The 17,495-nt window shown below is 37.7% G+C and overlaps 1 protein-coding gene across 1 annotated transcript in view; it reads left to right on the plus strand.

Annotated features, from left to right (window-relative positions):
- Positions 1 to 17,495, plus strand: part of pcca (propionyl-CoA carboxylase subunit alpha) — a 53,083-nt gene that overhangs the window by 22,143 nt on the left and 13,445 nt on the right. The window contains exons 8-17 of the mRNA XM_059554150.1: positions 1,838 to 1,874; positions 1,978 to 2,056; positions 2,894 to 2,996; positions 4,439 to 4,533; positions 5,218 to 5,368; positions 6,202 to 6,345; positions 12,681 to 12,755; positions 13,612 to 13,680; positions 13,764 to 13,839; positions 13,924 to 14,137. Coding sequence (XP_059410133.1) covers positions 1,838 to 1,874; positions 1,978 to 2,056; positions 2,894 to 2,996; positions 4,439 to 4,533; positions 5,218 to 5,368; positions 6,202 to 6,345; positions 12,681 to 12,755; positions 13,612 to 13,680; positions 13,764 to 13,839; positions 13,924 to 14,137 — 1,043 coding nt within the window. The remainder of the gene's footprint in view (positions 1 to 1,837; positions 1,875 to 1,977; positions 2,057 to 2,893; positions 2,997 to 4,438; positions 4,534 to 5,217; positions 5,369 to 6,201; positions 6,346 to 12,680; positions 12,756 to 13,611; positions 13,681 to 13,763; positions 13,840 to 13,923; positions 14,138 to 17,495) is intronic.

Here is a 17,495-nt window from a genome sequence, read left to right on the forward strand (position 1 = left end):
AAAAAATCTGTTTTGTTCTGTTCTTTTCATCAAATAATACTGAAACATAATATGTTCTACTAACATATTAACTGTTTTCAATAACTAATACAAGGATTTGAATTTAATAATAATAAAATCAAGTGACACTGAAGACTTAAAATTAAGCTTTGCATCACAAGAATAAATTAAATTTTTACTATATATTCACATAGAACAGTTATTTTAAATGACAGTAATTTTTTTAAATATTACAATTTTGTATAAAACATTTTAACAAATAAATGCAATCTTGGTGAGCAGAAGAGACTTCTTTCAAAAACCTTTTTTAAGTATCTTACTGACCCAACCCTTTTTCAACAGTAGTGTGTTATACATATATGTGCTTGGTTGCAAAGCATATAAAAAAGCTCTTAACTACAGTTTTCTCCCTCCCCCTTCCATCCCCTCCTCCTGCATGCTGTTTAAATGGCTTTTAATGGCCGTGTGTAGTGGCCGTTTTGACACTTCCTGAGCTGATAGGGCTCTATAAAGCAAAGATGTGCTGCATGACTCTGATTGTATGGGCATTAGCATCTGTGAACCTCTTCAATGACCCTGATAACATCAGCACACTGATCACAGTCTGACTCTCTCTCTCACACACACACACACACACACACACACGCCAACATCTCTCCTTTAGTCCCTTCTGCTGGATTTCTCACCTTAGCTTAACTTCATTTATTGCTAGTGTAGATCTCTGCTGTTAATGTATTTTAACATCTGGTGAGAAAGAACATTTCAGTGCTTGTTCACTTTCAGTAATTGTTTGTAAACAGTTATTTTGTAATTTGGAGTTGCATAATCGCAACAATTGTTTAAAGCGATTAAATATGACCTATTGTCACTAAACTTGGAATCTTAAAACAATCACAGCAGCAATTTGGGCAGGAAATTATTTGATATTTATTTATTTTTTTGTATGCAAAAAAGCAGATAACATAGTGATTGCCCATTGTTTTAGAGTAAATTTGACAGTCTTTCAAGTATTTAATATAATTTATTACATTTATTTCTAATTTCCAACATAATTATTAATTATTTTATTTTTTTACGAGAAAATGGAAAAACTTCTGTCACAGAAATGTTACAGTGGGCCTTAACACTCATCAGTTCGTAATGTTATTTATACAACAAAGCACATTAGATAATTCCTAAAAGAACTTTTTAAATAAATTGCCTTGAAGCGTAGTGTGACACTTATGCTGTTTCAGGACTAATACAAGTATACGGTTTGAATTCGGGTTTCTTCAAGTCACTTCAGTCATTGTTGTCTCCGGTGTTGCTTTATTATTATATCAATTAAAACAAACCAGATTCAGCTTTTCTTTTTTTTTTTTTGTTACACAATGTTACAATTTTTAGATCCAATTTCAGTAAAATTGAAATCCGATTTTAAACTATTGTGGATTTATCATTACTATCATAATTTTTTGGCTTCAATTTTTTTTTCCAGAAAGTCCTACTTTTGTAATTACAGATTATATTGTTACATTTTTGTTTTAGAACCAAGCTTTTAATTATGAAACTGAAAATAAATCATAAATCAATGTCATAAAATTATTTATTACATTCAAAATCATAATAGTGGTAGTACTATAAGTAATAGTACTATTCAGGTGACTTTTGATCAAATCTGAACATTTAACCTTAAATCACAAAAACGGTCTACAGTAGGTAATAAAAACTACTATGCGATATTGCTCCCCCTGCTGGACAAAATATGGAACTGGCAGGCCATTAATCACAAACAGATATGGATTTACTAAGCAAGTTGATGTTTTCTTTTTTTAATTTTTTTTTTTTTTTATTTCAGGATGCGGAAGAGGCTGTGAAAATTGCAGGAGAAATTGGTAAGAGTTATTAAATGTGTGAATAATTTTATAGTAGTTTTCATCTCTCAAGAATAAGGTGATGTGATAAATCAAACTGAGAATTTGTGTCCGTCTCTTGAAGGCTATCCTGTCATGATAAAGGCGTCTGCTGGTGGAGGCGGAAAAGGGATGAGGATTGCCTGGAATGATGAGGAAACCAGGTGAGACGTGAGAAAAGCAGATTTAGGGATGTTTTTAAGCAGTTATCAGAACCTGAGACCCTGTGTAATAAGAACTCAAAGGTTCTTATTTGAGTAGTTCTAAGCTTTATTAGACTAATTAGTTAATTACTTAAATGATTTGGTTTTAGGTCAGTGGTACGAGGAATCGGGAATGCAAACAAACTAAGTGACGTTTTGTAATCCACGTTTACATGTAGAAAACTAAGAGACAGACTCTACAGTTTGCCATTTACAAATCAAGCTTTTAGATTCTCTCTGCCTCGCTCCCTCCTCATCTTCCTCTGTTCTTGAGAAAAATGTTGCTGTTAATTGTGTCTTTTGTTGGCGTAAACGGACGCCAGGCTTTTGTTTAAGCTTTAATTGGATTTATCTTGAGTGGCAAAATAGTCACTCATGCAATTCAGTGGAGACCGAGACAGAGACAGAGAGAGAGAGAGAGAGTCCTCAGGCAAATAGATGCTTATCTGCTGAAGAGGAAGTCTCTTGCCACAAATGTCTAGTTCTCCTACAACAGCCAGATGAACTGAGATCCGCACAGTTTAATCTGGTCGTTCACAGTCAGTCATTCATCTCTCATGTCCCTATAACCAGACAGAAATGGTAGTTATTTCTAAAGTTAATAAAAAAAAAAAAAAAAAAAAAACCTATCTTAACTAACCATAAATAGAAGTTAATAATGCACAAGTAGTTGTTGAATAATCAAGTATGACTGTAAGATCATGCAATTATGTGTATTCTTTAAGGATTCGGAACTAAAAATGTTGATTGCTATTGTAAAGTGATGAAGTCTTATGAAGTTTTGATATTTTGTTTCAGGGAAGGCTTTCGTTTTTCCTCTCAGGAAGCAGCATCAAGTTTTGGAGACGACCGTTTGCTGATTGAGAAGTTCATAGATAACCCCAGACATATTGAGATTCAGGTATTTATAGTATAATCGCCACCTTACTTGTGTATATATGAACTTCTCTGAATCCTTTTATAGTATTACAATAGTAATGTAGTCACGCCTAAAAATATCATGCCTAGATTCCAACTAGATTCCAGCCTGGTTAATTTGAGATCTTCCTAGAAGCTTCTTCATTAGTCTTGAATAAAAAATGAAAATAAAAGTGGGAACAGAAAGACGTTTAAAATGTTTCTTTTAGGCTCCCCAAGGCTGCATTTATTTAATTTAAAAATATAGTAAGACTGCAATAATGTGAAATATTGTTATAATTTAAAATCATTTTTACTGATCATTTTTTATTTGTTGGACACCTGTAGTTATAAATGCTCCCAACCTGGCTTATGAATATTAATTAGATTAAAACAGTTCAACCACCCATAGTCATAACTGATTACTGAAAAGCAGTTAAGTGGGCCAGTTCAAGACCAGTTCATTCAGTTTAAATGTGACCCTGGACCACAAAACCAGTTATAAGGGTCAATAAAAAAAAAGAATAAATAAGCATTCAGTTGGTGTATGGTATGTTAGGATCGGAAAATATTTGGTCGAGATACAACTATTTGAAAATCTGGAATTCGAAGGTGCTGCAAAAAAATCTAAATATTGAGAAAATCACCCTTTAAAGTTGTCCAAATTAAGTTCTTAGCAATGCATATTACTAATCACAAATGAAGTTTTTATATATTTATGGTAGAAAATCTTAATGGAACAAGATCTTCCCTTAATGATTTTTGGCATAAAAGAAAAACAGATGATTTTCACCCTTACAATGTATTATTTGCTATTGCTACAAATATACCTGTGCTATTTATGACTGGTTTTGTGATCCAGGGTCACAATTCTTTCTCTTGAGTGCCAACTAAAACGAAGTATCTAAAATATAATGATTGTTGCCCAAAATGAGGAATAGAATAGAACAGCGCACAGTATAGTAATTTTCCTTTTCTTATCTTTATAACCGTTTACAGTTTAAGAAAAGTTTCACCCAGACTTTTGCATGTGTGTCTGGTTTATTCAAAGTGACTTACATCACATACACATTTTTATTAGTTCTTGCATTCCCTAAAAATCGAACCCATTACCTTGGTGTAACTAGGGCCATGCTCTAATGTTTTAGCTTCAGGGAAGTCCACAAAACCATTCTGTTTATCTCTGACTAAAGAGCTTTACCTCGAGTCGCACATTCTACTCAACTACCGGTAATTATAAATAAAACCTCTAGATTCAGTAACATTCCTGGAGCGCAAACCGTAAAGCATGGCACTAGCAATGCAAAGGTCATTTGTTCGATTCCCAGAGAATGAATAAATGGATAATGAATGCATAATGGATTAAGTTCTCTACAGTGACATGGGATTTTTCTGAGTGGCCTCATTTTGGGTATTTGTGCTAATGGATTCTGTTGTTGGTTGCAGGTGTTGGCAGACAAACACGGCAATGCTCTGTGGTTGAATGAGAGAGAGTGCTCTATCCAGAGAAGAAACCAGAAAGTGGTGGAGGAGGCCCCCAGGTTTGAGCAGGTTTTTTTTTTTAAAATCTGGAGTCAACCTGACAATTACAAGAAAGGGGAAAATATGGTATACACATATGACTACACCATGTGTCATAAAAATTAATTTATAGGTATAGTTCACCCAAAAATGAAAATTCTGTCATTAATTACTCACCCTCATGTCGTTCCAAACCTGTAAGACCTTCATCTTAAGAACACCGTTTAAGATATTTTTGATGTAATCCGAGAGCTTTCTGACCCTCACATAGACTGCAAGGGTCCTAACTATTCCTTTAATGTAATTCAGTTATTTAATTTGGTTGATTTAATGAAATCAGCTAATTTAATTCAATCATTTAATTTAATAAAATAAAACAATAAAAAGGGGGAAAAAAGTAAGATTCAGAGATAAATAACAAGTACAACAAGTAAACTAATGAGAAGATAATGCAGTTAAATAAACTTGACCTGCACTGGCTTCTAGCAGGTACACAGACATGTTTTTCATGCTTCAGTGGGCATAGCAGTGAAAGAGCAGTGTAGCACAGGACTGCTCAGAAAACAGTTACCTGCTACAGCATGAGTAATTGTCAGCAAAAATGTCAAACACAAAAGTAGGCAGTGAATTCCGTTGAGAGCTGTGTGCAGACAGTACACTACCAACCTTATGCAACTACCCACATTGCTATATGTTTGTGTTAGCACCTTTCTGGACCCAGACACCCGGAGAGCGATGGGAGAACAGGCTGTGTCTCTGGCGAAAGCAGTCAAATACTCCTCAGCTGGCACTGTGGAGTTTCTTGTCGACTCGAAGAAAAACTTCTTCTTCTTGGAGATGAACACACGTCTACAGGTTTGTATGTAAATATTAATGATACTAAAATAACACTTGTACAGATGTATTAAAAACTGCATTTCATTTTGTGATTTAAGATTTAAGAACTACATCAAGACAAAGAGGACAGAAAAGAGAAGAAAAAATACTCTGTAATTTTTGTGCATATTTTTTAAATACATTATACTTAATTATAATTAAAAGCCTTTTTTTTTTTTTTTTGCTGAGACCCCCTAGTGGGCCCTGGTTGGATCTGCATTTAAAGAATACATTTAAAGAACATACATGCAGACCCATCCTAATTTATACGACTGCAGTCGTCACCAACAGCAGATCTCCGATTTATTTGTGGGACTCAAGAAGAACACCGCGCAGGATGAATGTTTGGAGAGATGACTTTAACTCATGTCCCTGCGTGAGCACCACAGCTGAATGTGTCAAGAGAACATACACTAGTATCTAGGAAGTGTAGGATGTTCATCTTCATCATTTCACTTGCCACTTCACTAGAACCCAGAGCCACAGAGGACATCAAAGTGTCTATAAAGCTCATTAGTCTGGACCTCCCAAAGGAAAGCACGCAGAATGAGGAGGGGCGACATGGGCAGGAAAAGGGTTTAATATTTCCGCTCATGGTTAATGACTAGTTGTTAGAGGCGCTGTCTAGTTAACAAGACTCTCTTGAACACCTATGTTAGTGTTTTAGTGCGTTTGGTGGGAGGTCATTTGTAGCCTTTTAATTCTGGGGATAGATTCCAATCATTGTGTATTTTGGTAAAATGAGATTAATGCAGCATGTAGTTCCATTTGTTTGCAGTAGTTCATGTTGTGAGTATGTCTTTCTCTCTCAGGTGGAGCATCCCATCACTGAATGTATCACAGGACTGGATCTGGTGCAGCAGATGATCCGCATTGCAAAGGGCTACAAACTCCAGCACAAACAGTCTGACATACCCATAAATGGCTGGGCCATTGAGAGCAGAGTCTATGCTGAGGTAAACCAACAATCAATACAGACTAAAGATCTTAGTATTTCTGAGATCAGTCATGGGCCAGTATTTCAAAGTGACCAAAAAAATCAACAGGTAATCAGGAAATCTACTGCTGGTCAGAGATTTCTTTTTTTCTTTGTCTTTTATCTTGTCTTGAGTTATTATTTTTCAAAATATAGTTTCAGCAATTTTGTACATTTCTCATTTGTGATATTTAATTTTTTTTTTTTTTAAATAATGCATGATGTTTTTGTCATATGTGAATTTTTGTAAACATCCCCTACCATTCAAATGGTAATAATAATGCTTTTAATTTGCAGGTAAATACTTAAAATTATTAAAAGAGACAAAAAGACATTTTATAATGCTACAAAAAATATGTATTTTAAATGAATGCTGGTTTTTAAACTGTTATCCTAAAAAAAAAAAAGTCTAACATTTTTAATTTTGTCTTTCTTGAGCAAATCAGTGTATTAGAATGACTTCTGAAGGATCATGTGACACTGACTGAAGTAATGGCTGCTGAAATTTCAGCTTTGCATCACAAGAATAAATTACATGTTAAAATATATTTACATTTATTCAACAATTATTTTAGATTTAATAGCATTTCATAATATTACGGTTAAATTTTTCTGTACTTTTGATCAACTAAATGCAGCCTTGATGAGCATAAAATCGTACTGATCCCCAACACTGGAACAGTAGTGTACACAAAGACAAAAATATTCTATGCACATTAAGTGCTTATCAAAAACATTTGTTTTTAGACGGTTATTTACATTTTTTTTGTGCACTAGTACAAAAAAGAAATTGTACATGTCTAAATTATATTTGCTGTTAAAACGATTAATCTTGATTTATTGCATCCAAAATAAAACGTTTTTGTTTACATAATGTTTACTGTGTGTGTGTGTGTGTGTATATATATATATATATATATATATACACATACACATATACATTTATTCATTTAGCAGACGCTTTTATCCAAAGCGACTTACAGACGAGGACAGTGGAAGCAATCAAAAACAACAAAAAGAGCAATGATATATAAGTGCTATAACAAGTCTCAGTTAGGTTAACACAGTACACCTAGCATGGGATTTTAAATAATACAAGAAAAAAAAGAAAAAAAAAGAATAGAGCAAGCTAGTGTTAGAGATCTTTTCACATACACACACACACACACATACAATTGCATAATAAATGAAAAGAAAATAGAATACAAAAAGATTAGAAAGGTAGTTAGATTTTTTTAAAGAATAGAATTAGAATAGTGAGTGTTAAAGTTAGAGGGTCAAATAAAGATGGAAGAGATGTGTTTTAAGCCGATTCTTGAAGATGGCTAAGGACTCAGCTGTCCGGATAGAGTTGGGGAGGTCATTCCACCAGGAGGGAACATTTAATTTAAAAGTCCATAAAAGTGACTTTGTGCTTCTTTGGGATGTCAAAATCAAGCGACGTTCACTTGCAGAACGCAAGCTTCTAGAGGGCACATAAGTCTGAAGTAACAAATTTAGGTAAATGGGTGCAGAGCCAGTGGTAGTTTTGTAGGCATCAATGCCTTGAATTTTATACGAGCAGCTATTGGAAGCCAGTGCAAATTGATATATATATATATATATATATATATATATATATATATATATATATATATATATATATATATATATATCATCGGCAGTCCGTCGTGTATCGACGATGACTGTCTGGATTGGAGGCTATTGTAGGCAAGCTCTCATGTGGGCTAGAAGGCCTGCTCTCGATCTACAGCAGCGATGGCATTTGCTACAGACAAAGTCTTTTGCTGCAGTGGAATAATGCCGCCTCTCATGAGCTTTCTCATTTTCTTTCTGACGCTTTTTCTCAACAGCTGCGACTGCTGTTTTCAATCTGCGCTGCCATTTCTCACGCTGCAGGGCCTGTTCCTCCCAGCTTTCCGGGGAGATACCGGTGTTCCTCATATGCCTTTTCAGGGCATCTTTGAAACGCAGTTTTTGACCACCACGGCTTCTTTTGCCCTCTTTTAGCTCTGCGTAAAAAACTGCTTTGGGCAGTCGGCTGTCACTCATCTGGCGCACATGTCCAGCCCATCGCAGTTGTGATGATGTAATAAGGGCTTCAACACTGACAGAGCCAGCTCGTTGGATTACCTCTACATCTGGGATTCGATCCTGCCATCTAATGTGTAAGATGGCACGTAGATGACGTATTTGAACTTGTGTAAGTATTTTGATATGCCTGCTGTAGAGCGTTAAACACTCGGTGGCATAGAGCAGGCAAGGAAGTACAGCAGCATTGTAGACTTTCACTTTTGTTCTGCACGAAATGTCGTGACAGCTCCAGAGGCGTTTCTCGAGAGAGCCAAAAGCCTTGGTAGCAGACTGAATTCTCCTCTCGACTTCTAGATCTGAGGAGTTTGTGTAGGTCACTGTACTGCCCAGATATGTGAAGGCCTTGACAGATTTCAGGGGCACTCCATGCACCGTCACTGGCTGTGGCTCTCTCATATTGTTGGAGTACACTGGTGGTGGTTGATACAAAAGTTCGGTCTTAGAGATGTTAATGTTCAGTCCAAACAAGTCTGCTGCCCACGAAAGCCGGTCTACTATATGTTGCATGTCTTCAATGTTGTTAGCCACGAGAGCAGCATCATCTGCATAGAGCAGCTCCCGGATGCATAGTTCTCTGGTCTTGGTGGTTGCTCTAAGTCGGGCTAAGTTGAAAAACTTGCCGTCTGTCCTAGTGCGAATAAAGATCCCTTTGTGCAGATCAAGGCCCATTGAATCTAACACAGCTGTGAGATATAGTGAGAAAAGCGTGGGTGCAAGCACGCATCCCTGTTTCACACCATGGTTAACTTCGAAGGCTTCACTGGGTTCCCCACCAATGAAGACTTGTCCTTTCATCCCTGTGTGAAACTGCTTGATGATGTTAACAAGCTTCTCGGGGCATCCATAGATCTGTAAGACTTTCCAAAGAGTTTCTCGATCGACCGTGTCGAATGCCTTTGAGAAATCTACGAACACCACAAAGAGAGACTGATGTTGCTCCATTGCTTTCTCCTGTAGCTGCCGTAGAGTAAAAATCATATCAGTGGTAGATCTCCCTGACCTAAAGCCGCATTGACTCTCTGGTAAGACTTGCTCGGCAATGCTTTTGAGCCGACTGAGTATGATTTTAGCCAGAACTTTGCCTGTAATGGCTAACAAGTAAATGCCTCTGTAGTTTCCACAGTCTGCTCGGTCTCCCTTTCTCTTGTAGATTGTGACAATCAGTGCATCCTTGAATTCCTGAGGTACACACTCATGGACAAGGCAGCTGTTAAAAAGTTTCAGGAGCTCCTCTCTGAGTACTCTTCCTCCTTTCTTGAGCACCTCTGAGGGGATTCCATCTAGACCTGGTGCTCTGTGGCTTGCTGTGGCCTTTAGGGCTTTCTCAAGCTCTTCCATAGTGATCTCATAGCAGAGGTCATCACGACTCTGGTGTCCTTTTAGCCATTTACAGGCATCTGGTTCAGCGGATCCTTGCTGGTTTAGCAGATTATAGAAATGCTCTTTCCATCTACTCTGAATCTCATATAGTTCAGTGTAGAGTTTTCCTCCATCTGCTGACTTGACAGGTACCACTGCATTGCTCCTTGGACCATAGATGGCCTTTAGCCCTGTAAACAATCCATGATAATCCCAGCATAATCTACGCTGTGGGTGACCTAAGGTAATTTCTGCTGCAGAATAGACTGCCTTCTTCAGTGCCTGCCATTTTTCTTCAATGTCCTCTGATCCTACTGTTTTGACTTTTGCACCATTTACTGCAGATGACACAGTTTCAGCCAGTCTTCTGCAGTGCTCTTCATTTGCAAGCTTTCCAAGGTCAAGTTTTTTCGGGGTTGTGCCTTTAGTTTTTCTCCTTGGCACGGTTATCTTGTGCCTAATCTGACACCTCACAAGGTAATGGTCAGTAGAACACTCCGCCCCACGCATGACCTTGGTGCACATGATCTCATGAAGCCCGCTCCTACGGGTAACAATGTAGTCTAACAGATGGTAGTGTCCAGAGCGTGGGTGTTTCCATGTGAAGAAGTTCTTATCTGGCTGACTGAAGAAGGTGTTCGTGAGACAGAGCTCTTGTTGAGCACAGAAGTTAAGCAGGAGGTCTCCGTTGGTGTTCTTTTTACCTTTGCCAAACTTTCCAATGATTCCAGCATAGGTTTCACAGTCACTTCCCACCCTTGCATTAAAGTCACCCACAATTAACAGCTTGTGTTGTGGGGGGACTCTGCTTACAATCGTTGTCAGCTCCTGGTAGAATGCCTCCTTTTCCTCATCTGGGTAGGTCATGGTTGGGGCATACACATTGACAATGGTCAGATGTCTGTTGTTATCAATTGGTACACATATAACCATCATCCTCTCAGAGACGAATGTTGGCAGAGTTGTCAGCTTGATCTTGTTGTCGACAGCAAAAGCCACACCAGCGTCTCTCCTTCCCTCTGTCTTCCCAACCCAGAAGAAGGTGTAGTTTTCCTCTTGCACCTGACCCTGACCCTCAACCCTGGTCTCTTGAAGGGCAGCAATGTTCACTCTATATCGTTGTAGTTCTTTTGCAATCTGAGCTGTTCTCCGCTCAGGTCTGGAAACTCCGTCTAGCATAGTGCGGATATTCCATGACGCAACAATTAACTTTTTACTTTTCCTGTTTCGACCGCTGAGGTGAAGTCCCGCTGGTAGCGGTAAACCAGCCAGGATATATTCTGAGCACACCTTTTCTAGGGGCTTCCCCTTCTGGGGTAGGCAGTGCTTTCCCTAAAAAGGGCTGCCCAGACACTCACAGTGCTGCCTCAGCCCACTGGCACTCAGGATTCAGCGATGCTGCGACCATCAGCTATGAGCCGCCTGTGTGCAAGGTTTACGCTATCAGCTCCCAGCTACTTCAGCCTACTGATGTTGCGTTCCCCTCATCGCCACAGGGCTTCCACATACTCCTCCAGTCAAGACGCCTTGCACAGTGAAAAAGGCAGTTGGCGTCGTGCCCCCACCAGACTGCCTCTCTGGACCTCCACGCCGGTTACCACGTGGTGCACAGACGTGCAACAAACAAGGTTGGTGAGGAGGCTGCCCCGCAGTAGCATCTTTCTTGCTGTTGACGCCATCCGTTGACCATAGTTGTGGTTCATCCGCATACCATCTTGTGTTTGCACCATTGACTCAAACTAGTGGGTTCCTCGCTGCTCACACCAACTGGCACCCTGCTGCCAGTGCCTTAGACACCCTAAACCCCTTAAGAGGGATCTGCTCGGTTTTATGGCGCCGACCATGTACCCGCCAGTTACAGAGTAGGTATTCACGGCTTCTTGTGCGCATTTTATAGGTGTTAGCTGGGTGTAGCTAACCCCACGCACAGCCTCCCCACTCTGCCCGGATGCAGTTTAACGTCAGTGCCCAGGACTATATATATATATATATATATATAGGACTATATATATATATATATATAGGACTATATATATAGGACTATATATATATATATATATATATATATATATATATATATATATATATATATATATATATATATATATATATATATATATATAAAAATAAATAAATCAGCCTTCTACCTGTTCTCTAGCATATTGATACCCATATTGGTCCCATATGTGGGATTTCAGAGCATTTGCTTGGTACATAGGATAATCTGATGAAACCTGTCAATAACATACCCAGGTGAAAAGCTACATTGTTTTATGTAAGTGATCTTTGTGTGTCATTATTTTCATGACCATTAAGGCTCAGTCATGTTTTTTTTCTGTTTTTAAGGGTGAAGTCTCATGATCTGGACATGTTAATGACAGATTAGCCCACATATTTATTTATTTAATCTTCCGTAGTTTGAGATTAGGTGGAATGCATAGCATTTTCACTGCTTCAACATGTCTGCTTGATCCTGGACTCCCCTTGATCCGTATCTAACAATACTTATGTGTGCTCAGGATTATTATAGTCAGACATTTTTATAAACCTGAATAATACCTATTGAAATAAAGAGAATATTGAATTCATCTATATTCAGTGAACTCACTCCAGCCCAGTGTGTGTCTTGTGTCTCATCTCATCATGTAGAAACGTGCTGGCATGACCCAGTCTGGATTGCAGAAGTGTTTATACCCGATTAAAAGGAGAGAAACCAAGCAGACTGTGTAAACCCAGCTTAACTGAGCCATAGTTTGAACTGAGTTAAAGTTAGTACTTTAAAGAAAGACACTTGACCTCTTGTTTGCTGTGTTTTTTGCGAGAAGTAATATTTCCTCGCTTTATCTCTCAATTTTTTTCTAGGATCCATACAAATCATTTGGTCTCCCCTCCATCGGCCGGCTGTCACAGTACCAGGAGCCACTCGACCTGCACAATGTTAGTCCTCGGATCGGTTTGGCCAATTTTTATTCAGTTCTCTTGTGTGTGAGAGTGTTGTGGAGAATAGGAACATCTTGAATCACAACCTAGCCAGAGCAATGGCATTTATTCAAAACATTGTTTTTCTCTGCCGAGGAAAAGAAGTGTATTTGCTTCACATGAAGTGAACTGTAATTGGTAAAGATTGAGGTATTTTAATTCCTTTTAATCATTTAAATTTGTATCTATTTCATCTTTTGTTTTAAAAATTAACATGGGTATATATTTACAATGATAATGACAGATAATTAAGGAGCTTGGTTGCAAGACTGGGGCTAATTTTGAAACATTATATTCCAAGTATTTTGCCATAAACCCATAAATGTGTTTGTTAGTGGGATTCACACATCAGTCAATAAAGGACGAGCAGGAAGACACATCCTCTTCAATGAAAGATGGCTGGTTTCCGGGAGCTGCTCAGGACAGGATGAGAAAAATGTTTTTATTTCAGAAACACACTCGCAGACAAACACGGATGAGGTTTAAATGTCTAAAGAAAGCAAACATCACAGAGGATATTTACAAATGATTCTTTCATTTATAGGCAGGGCCAAAAAAGATAACATTGTGTGATGTGTTCAGTGGTTATTTATAGTTTTGTGATCTGATTTTTGCTTTAAACATGATTTTGTTTCGAAAATTCTAATGTAATGCTGGGCACGTTTTACGAATAAGTCAATATGAAAAAAATTAAAATATTCGTATTATTTTTTTTAATACTTTTAGAAGCTTTTCATGCAGGCCAACTCAATGCATGACTGTTTTGGGGATTAGATTTTTGAATGTTAATCGTTATTTTTCTTTTCTCTTGAAGGTTCGAGTAGACAGTGGAATTCAAGAAGGAAGTGACATCAGTATCTACTATGATCCCATGATTTCGAAGGTAATGGAATAAGACCATCTTAGTCTCATTTCATTTAAACTGTCAGACTAGTTCACTGATTTGTTATTGTTGACACTGGCTAGCTGGTCACATATGGTAAAACGCGTGAAGAAGCTCTGAAGAGAATGGAAGAAGCACTTGATAATTATGTCATCAGAGGTACATCGCATAAATAACTTTTAAATCACAAAATTTTTCAGTTGCACAACATTTCTTTAATTTCCAGTTTTCTCATTTGCACAGGTGTGACCCATAACATTCCTCTACTGAGAGAGATCATTGTTCACCCTCGGTTTGTGTCTGGTGATATCAGCACTAAGTTTCTCCCGGAGGTGTATCCTGACGGGTTCAAAGGTCACATGTTAACAGCGGGAGAGCGACGGGAGCTGCTGGCTACGGCTGCGGCTCTTTATGTAGCAGCACAGCTCCGATCTCAGAAGTTCCTGGGAGATCTGAGGTGAGAGACAGATGGGACATCTGGATTACACACACCGACACACTTGTCATTTAGTTAAGCAGTCACATTACCATTTCCAAGTTCTCTTTGACCATTAGAGGAGTAGTTCACCCAAAAATGTTATTGTTTTTATGTAACAATTTGTAAGAAAATATTTTTTTACATCAAAAAGAAATGAGAGAAAACGAACAATACAATACAATGGGGGGGTATACAACCCGAATTCCGGAAAAGTTGGGACGTTTTTTAAATTTTAATAAAATGAAAACTAAAGGAATTTCAAATCACATGAGCCAATATTTTATTCACAATAGAACATAGATATCGTAGCAAATATTTAAACTGACAAATTTTACACTTTTATCCACTTAATTAGCTCATTTAAAATTTAATGCCTGCTACAGGTCTCAAAAAAGTTGGCACGGGGGCAACAAATGGCTAAAAAAGCAAGCAGTTTTGAAAAGATTCAGCTGGGAGAACATCTAGTGATTAATTAAGTTAATTGATATCAGGTCTGTAACATGATTAGCTATAAAAGCTTTGTCTTAGAGAAGCAGAGTCTCTCAAAAGTAAAGATGGGCAGAGGATCTCCAATCTGTGAAAGACTGCGTAAAAAAATTGTGGAAAACTTTAAAAACAATGTTCCTCAACGTCAAATTGCAAAGGCTTTGCAAATCTCATCATCTACAGTGCATAACATCATCAAAAGATTCAGAGAAACTGGAGAAATCTCTGTGCGTAAGGGACAAGGCCGGAGACCTTTATTGGATGCCCGTGGTCTTCGGGCTCTCAGACGACACTGCATCACTCATCGGCATGATTGTGTCAATCACATTACTAAATGGGCCCAGGAATACTTTCAGAAACCACTGTCGGTAAACACAATCCGCCGTGCCATCAGCAGATGCCAACTAAAGCTCTATCATGCAAAAAGGAAGCCATATGTGAACATGGTCCAGAAGCGCCGTCGTGTCCTGTGGGCCAAGGCTCATTTAAAATGGACTATTTCAAAGTGGAATAGTGTTTTATGGTCAGACGAGTCCAAATTTGACATTCTTGTTGGAAATCACGGACGCCATGTCCTCCGGGCTAAAGAGGAGGGAGACCTTCCAGCATGTTATCAGCGTTCAGTTCAAAAGCCAGCATCTCTGATGGTATGGGGGTGCATAAGTGCATACGGTATGGGCAGCTTGCATGTTTTGGAAGGCTCTGTGAATGCTGAAAGGTATATAAAGGTTTTAGAGCAACATATGCTTCCCTCCAAACAACGTCTATTTCAGGGAAGGCCTTGTTTATTTCAGCAGGACAATGCAAAACCACATACTGCAGCTATAACAACAGCATGGCTTCGTCGTAGAAGAGTCCGGGTGCTAACCTGGCCTGCCTGCAGTCCAGATCTTTCACCTATAGAGAACATTTGGTGCATCATTAAACGAAAAATACGTCAAAGACGACCACGAACTCTTCAGCAGCTGGAAATCTATATAAGGCAAGAATGGGACCAAATTCCAACAGCAAAACTCCAGCAACTCATAGCCTCAATGCCCAGACGTCTTCAAACTGTTTTGAAAAGAAAAGGAGATGCTACACCATGGTAAACATGCCCCGTCCCAACTATTTTGAGACCTGTAGCAGAAATCAAAATTGAAATGAGCTCATTTTGTGCATAAAATTGTAAACTTTCTCAGTTTAAACATTTGCTATGTTATCTATGTTCTATTGTGAATAAAATATTGGCTCATGTGATTTGAAAGTCATGTGATTTAAAAAACGTCCCAACTTTTCCGGAATTCGGGTTGTACATTGTTTTTTAACAAGTGTGTAAATATATATTTAAAGATGTACAATATCTATAATCAATGATTATTTACATTACAGTATTCAATCCATTTCTTCCAATATTTTAGAAATAAGTCCCTTTTGAGTGTCAAAATAAATAAATTCTTCCATGTTGAGGATTTCTATCCATTCACTAAGTGCCCTGCTTATACCAGTGCCTGATAATGCTCTTTTTATTTGCTACACGTAATATATTTACAAGATATACATTCCTCCTTCATACATTTTCAAGATAAAATGTTGTGAAATATCTTGGTATTTTATATCCTAGTCTTTTTAAACTTCAACAAGACCATGTTCCAAAAAGTTAATACTTTTTGCAGAATATATGATATTTCTTGCAGGATATATGAAGGTGGTCAACATCAACCTGAACACACATCCTCTAGAAGATTTGTGGTGTGGATATTACTTTCAATTTTAGGAGTAATAGTAAAAAAAAATAAAAAATAAGAAACACATACAATTTTTCCATGCAAACTATTTCCACCTCCGTGAGAAGGTCAAAAATGAAAACTCCTTCATGCCATCCAAGATATGAGTTTGTTTGTTCCTGGGAACATATTTGGAGAAATTTTGCATTACTACACTTGCTCACTAATGGATCCTCTGTAGTGAATGGGTGCCGTGCTGATAAAAACATCAAGTAATCCACACTCTAGTCTATCAATTAACATGTGAAGACATTGTAACTGTTCAAACTGCTGCTACTGGGCTAAAATGAATCCATAATAACGCTTCCTCCACAATGACAACACACTGACAACAATCTTAATCTCATTGCACATGTGTTGTCTTTATGAAACTTATTTGGTTTTCTACGTTTCAAATGTTTTTGTTTTATAAATTCTGCTGCTGCAAATAGGTAACTGTGTAGCTAGTTCACATAAATGATGTTTTGGCAAAATTGTGAGTATAACTAATGGTAGTCTTAGTACCATCAGAAAGTTCTAAACAATCAGCAATATTTTGTACCATATGGCATCATGTTTCATCAAAAGTGTTTATCACATCAGTTGCATTGTTGTTGTATAGTCAAGCAATTATTGCAAAGGAAAAACAAAATGATTTTTGAAGGAAGCAATATATAACAAAATATAAATAGAGTTTTCTGTCAAAAATGGTGAAAAAATTAGTTTTGTGTTGGAGAAATGTTGGAAAATGTGTGAAAGGTGTTGAAAGTGCCAGCACACAGAATCCTTATTAGTTAACCTTTCGTATTAACAAACAACCTAACAGAATCTTTTTCTCCATCCAGTTCTGTTAGACACCGTTCCAAACATCTGCAGCAGTCCAGTATCTCGCTGTGTTTGTAAAAAAAAAATAAATAAAAAAGAAGCTCATGCTTCAGGGCACCATGTTCCAAATTTCTCCTTATATTTCTGTTTAAATCCCTCTTCTACTTTTCCAGGCATTATCACAATATACCAGCTTAAAAACAAGGTTCAGACAATACAAACAAACAGGAAATGCGCTTGGCAGTAATCTGCTTACAACTGAAGCCCAGCAGGCAAGCGTA

The sequence above is a fragment of the Carassius carassius genome, chromosome 7, assembly GCF_963082965.1.
Source record: "Carassius carassius chromosome 7, fCarCar2.1, whole genome shotgun sequence".
Taxonomy (NCBI): Eukaryota; Metazoa; Chordata; class Actinopteri; order Cypriniformes; family Cyprinidae; genus Carassius; species Carassius carassius.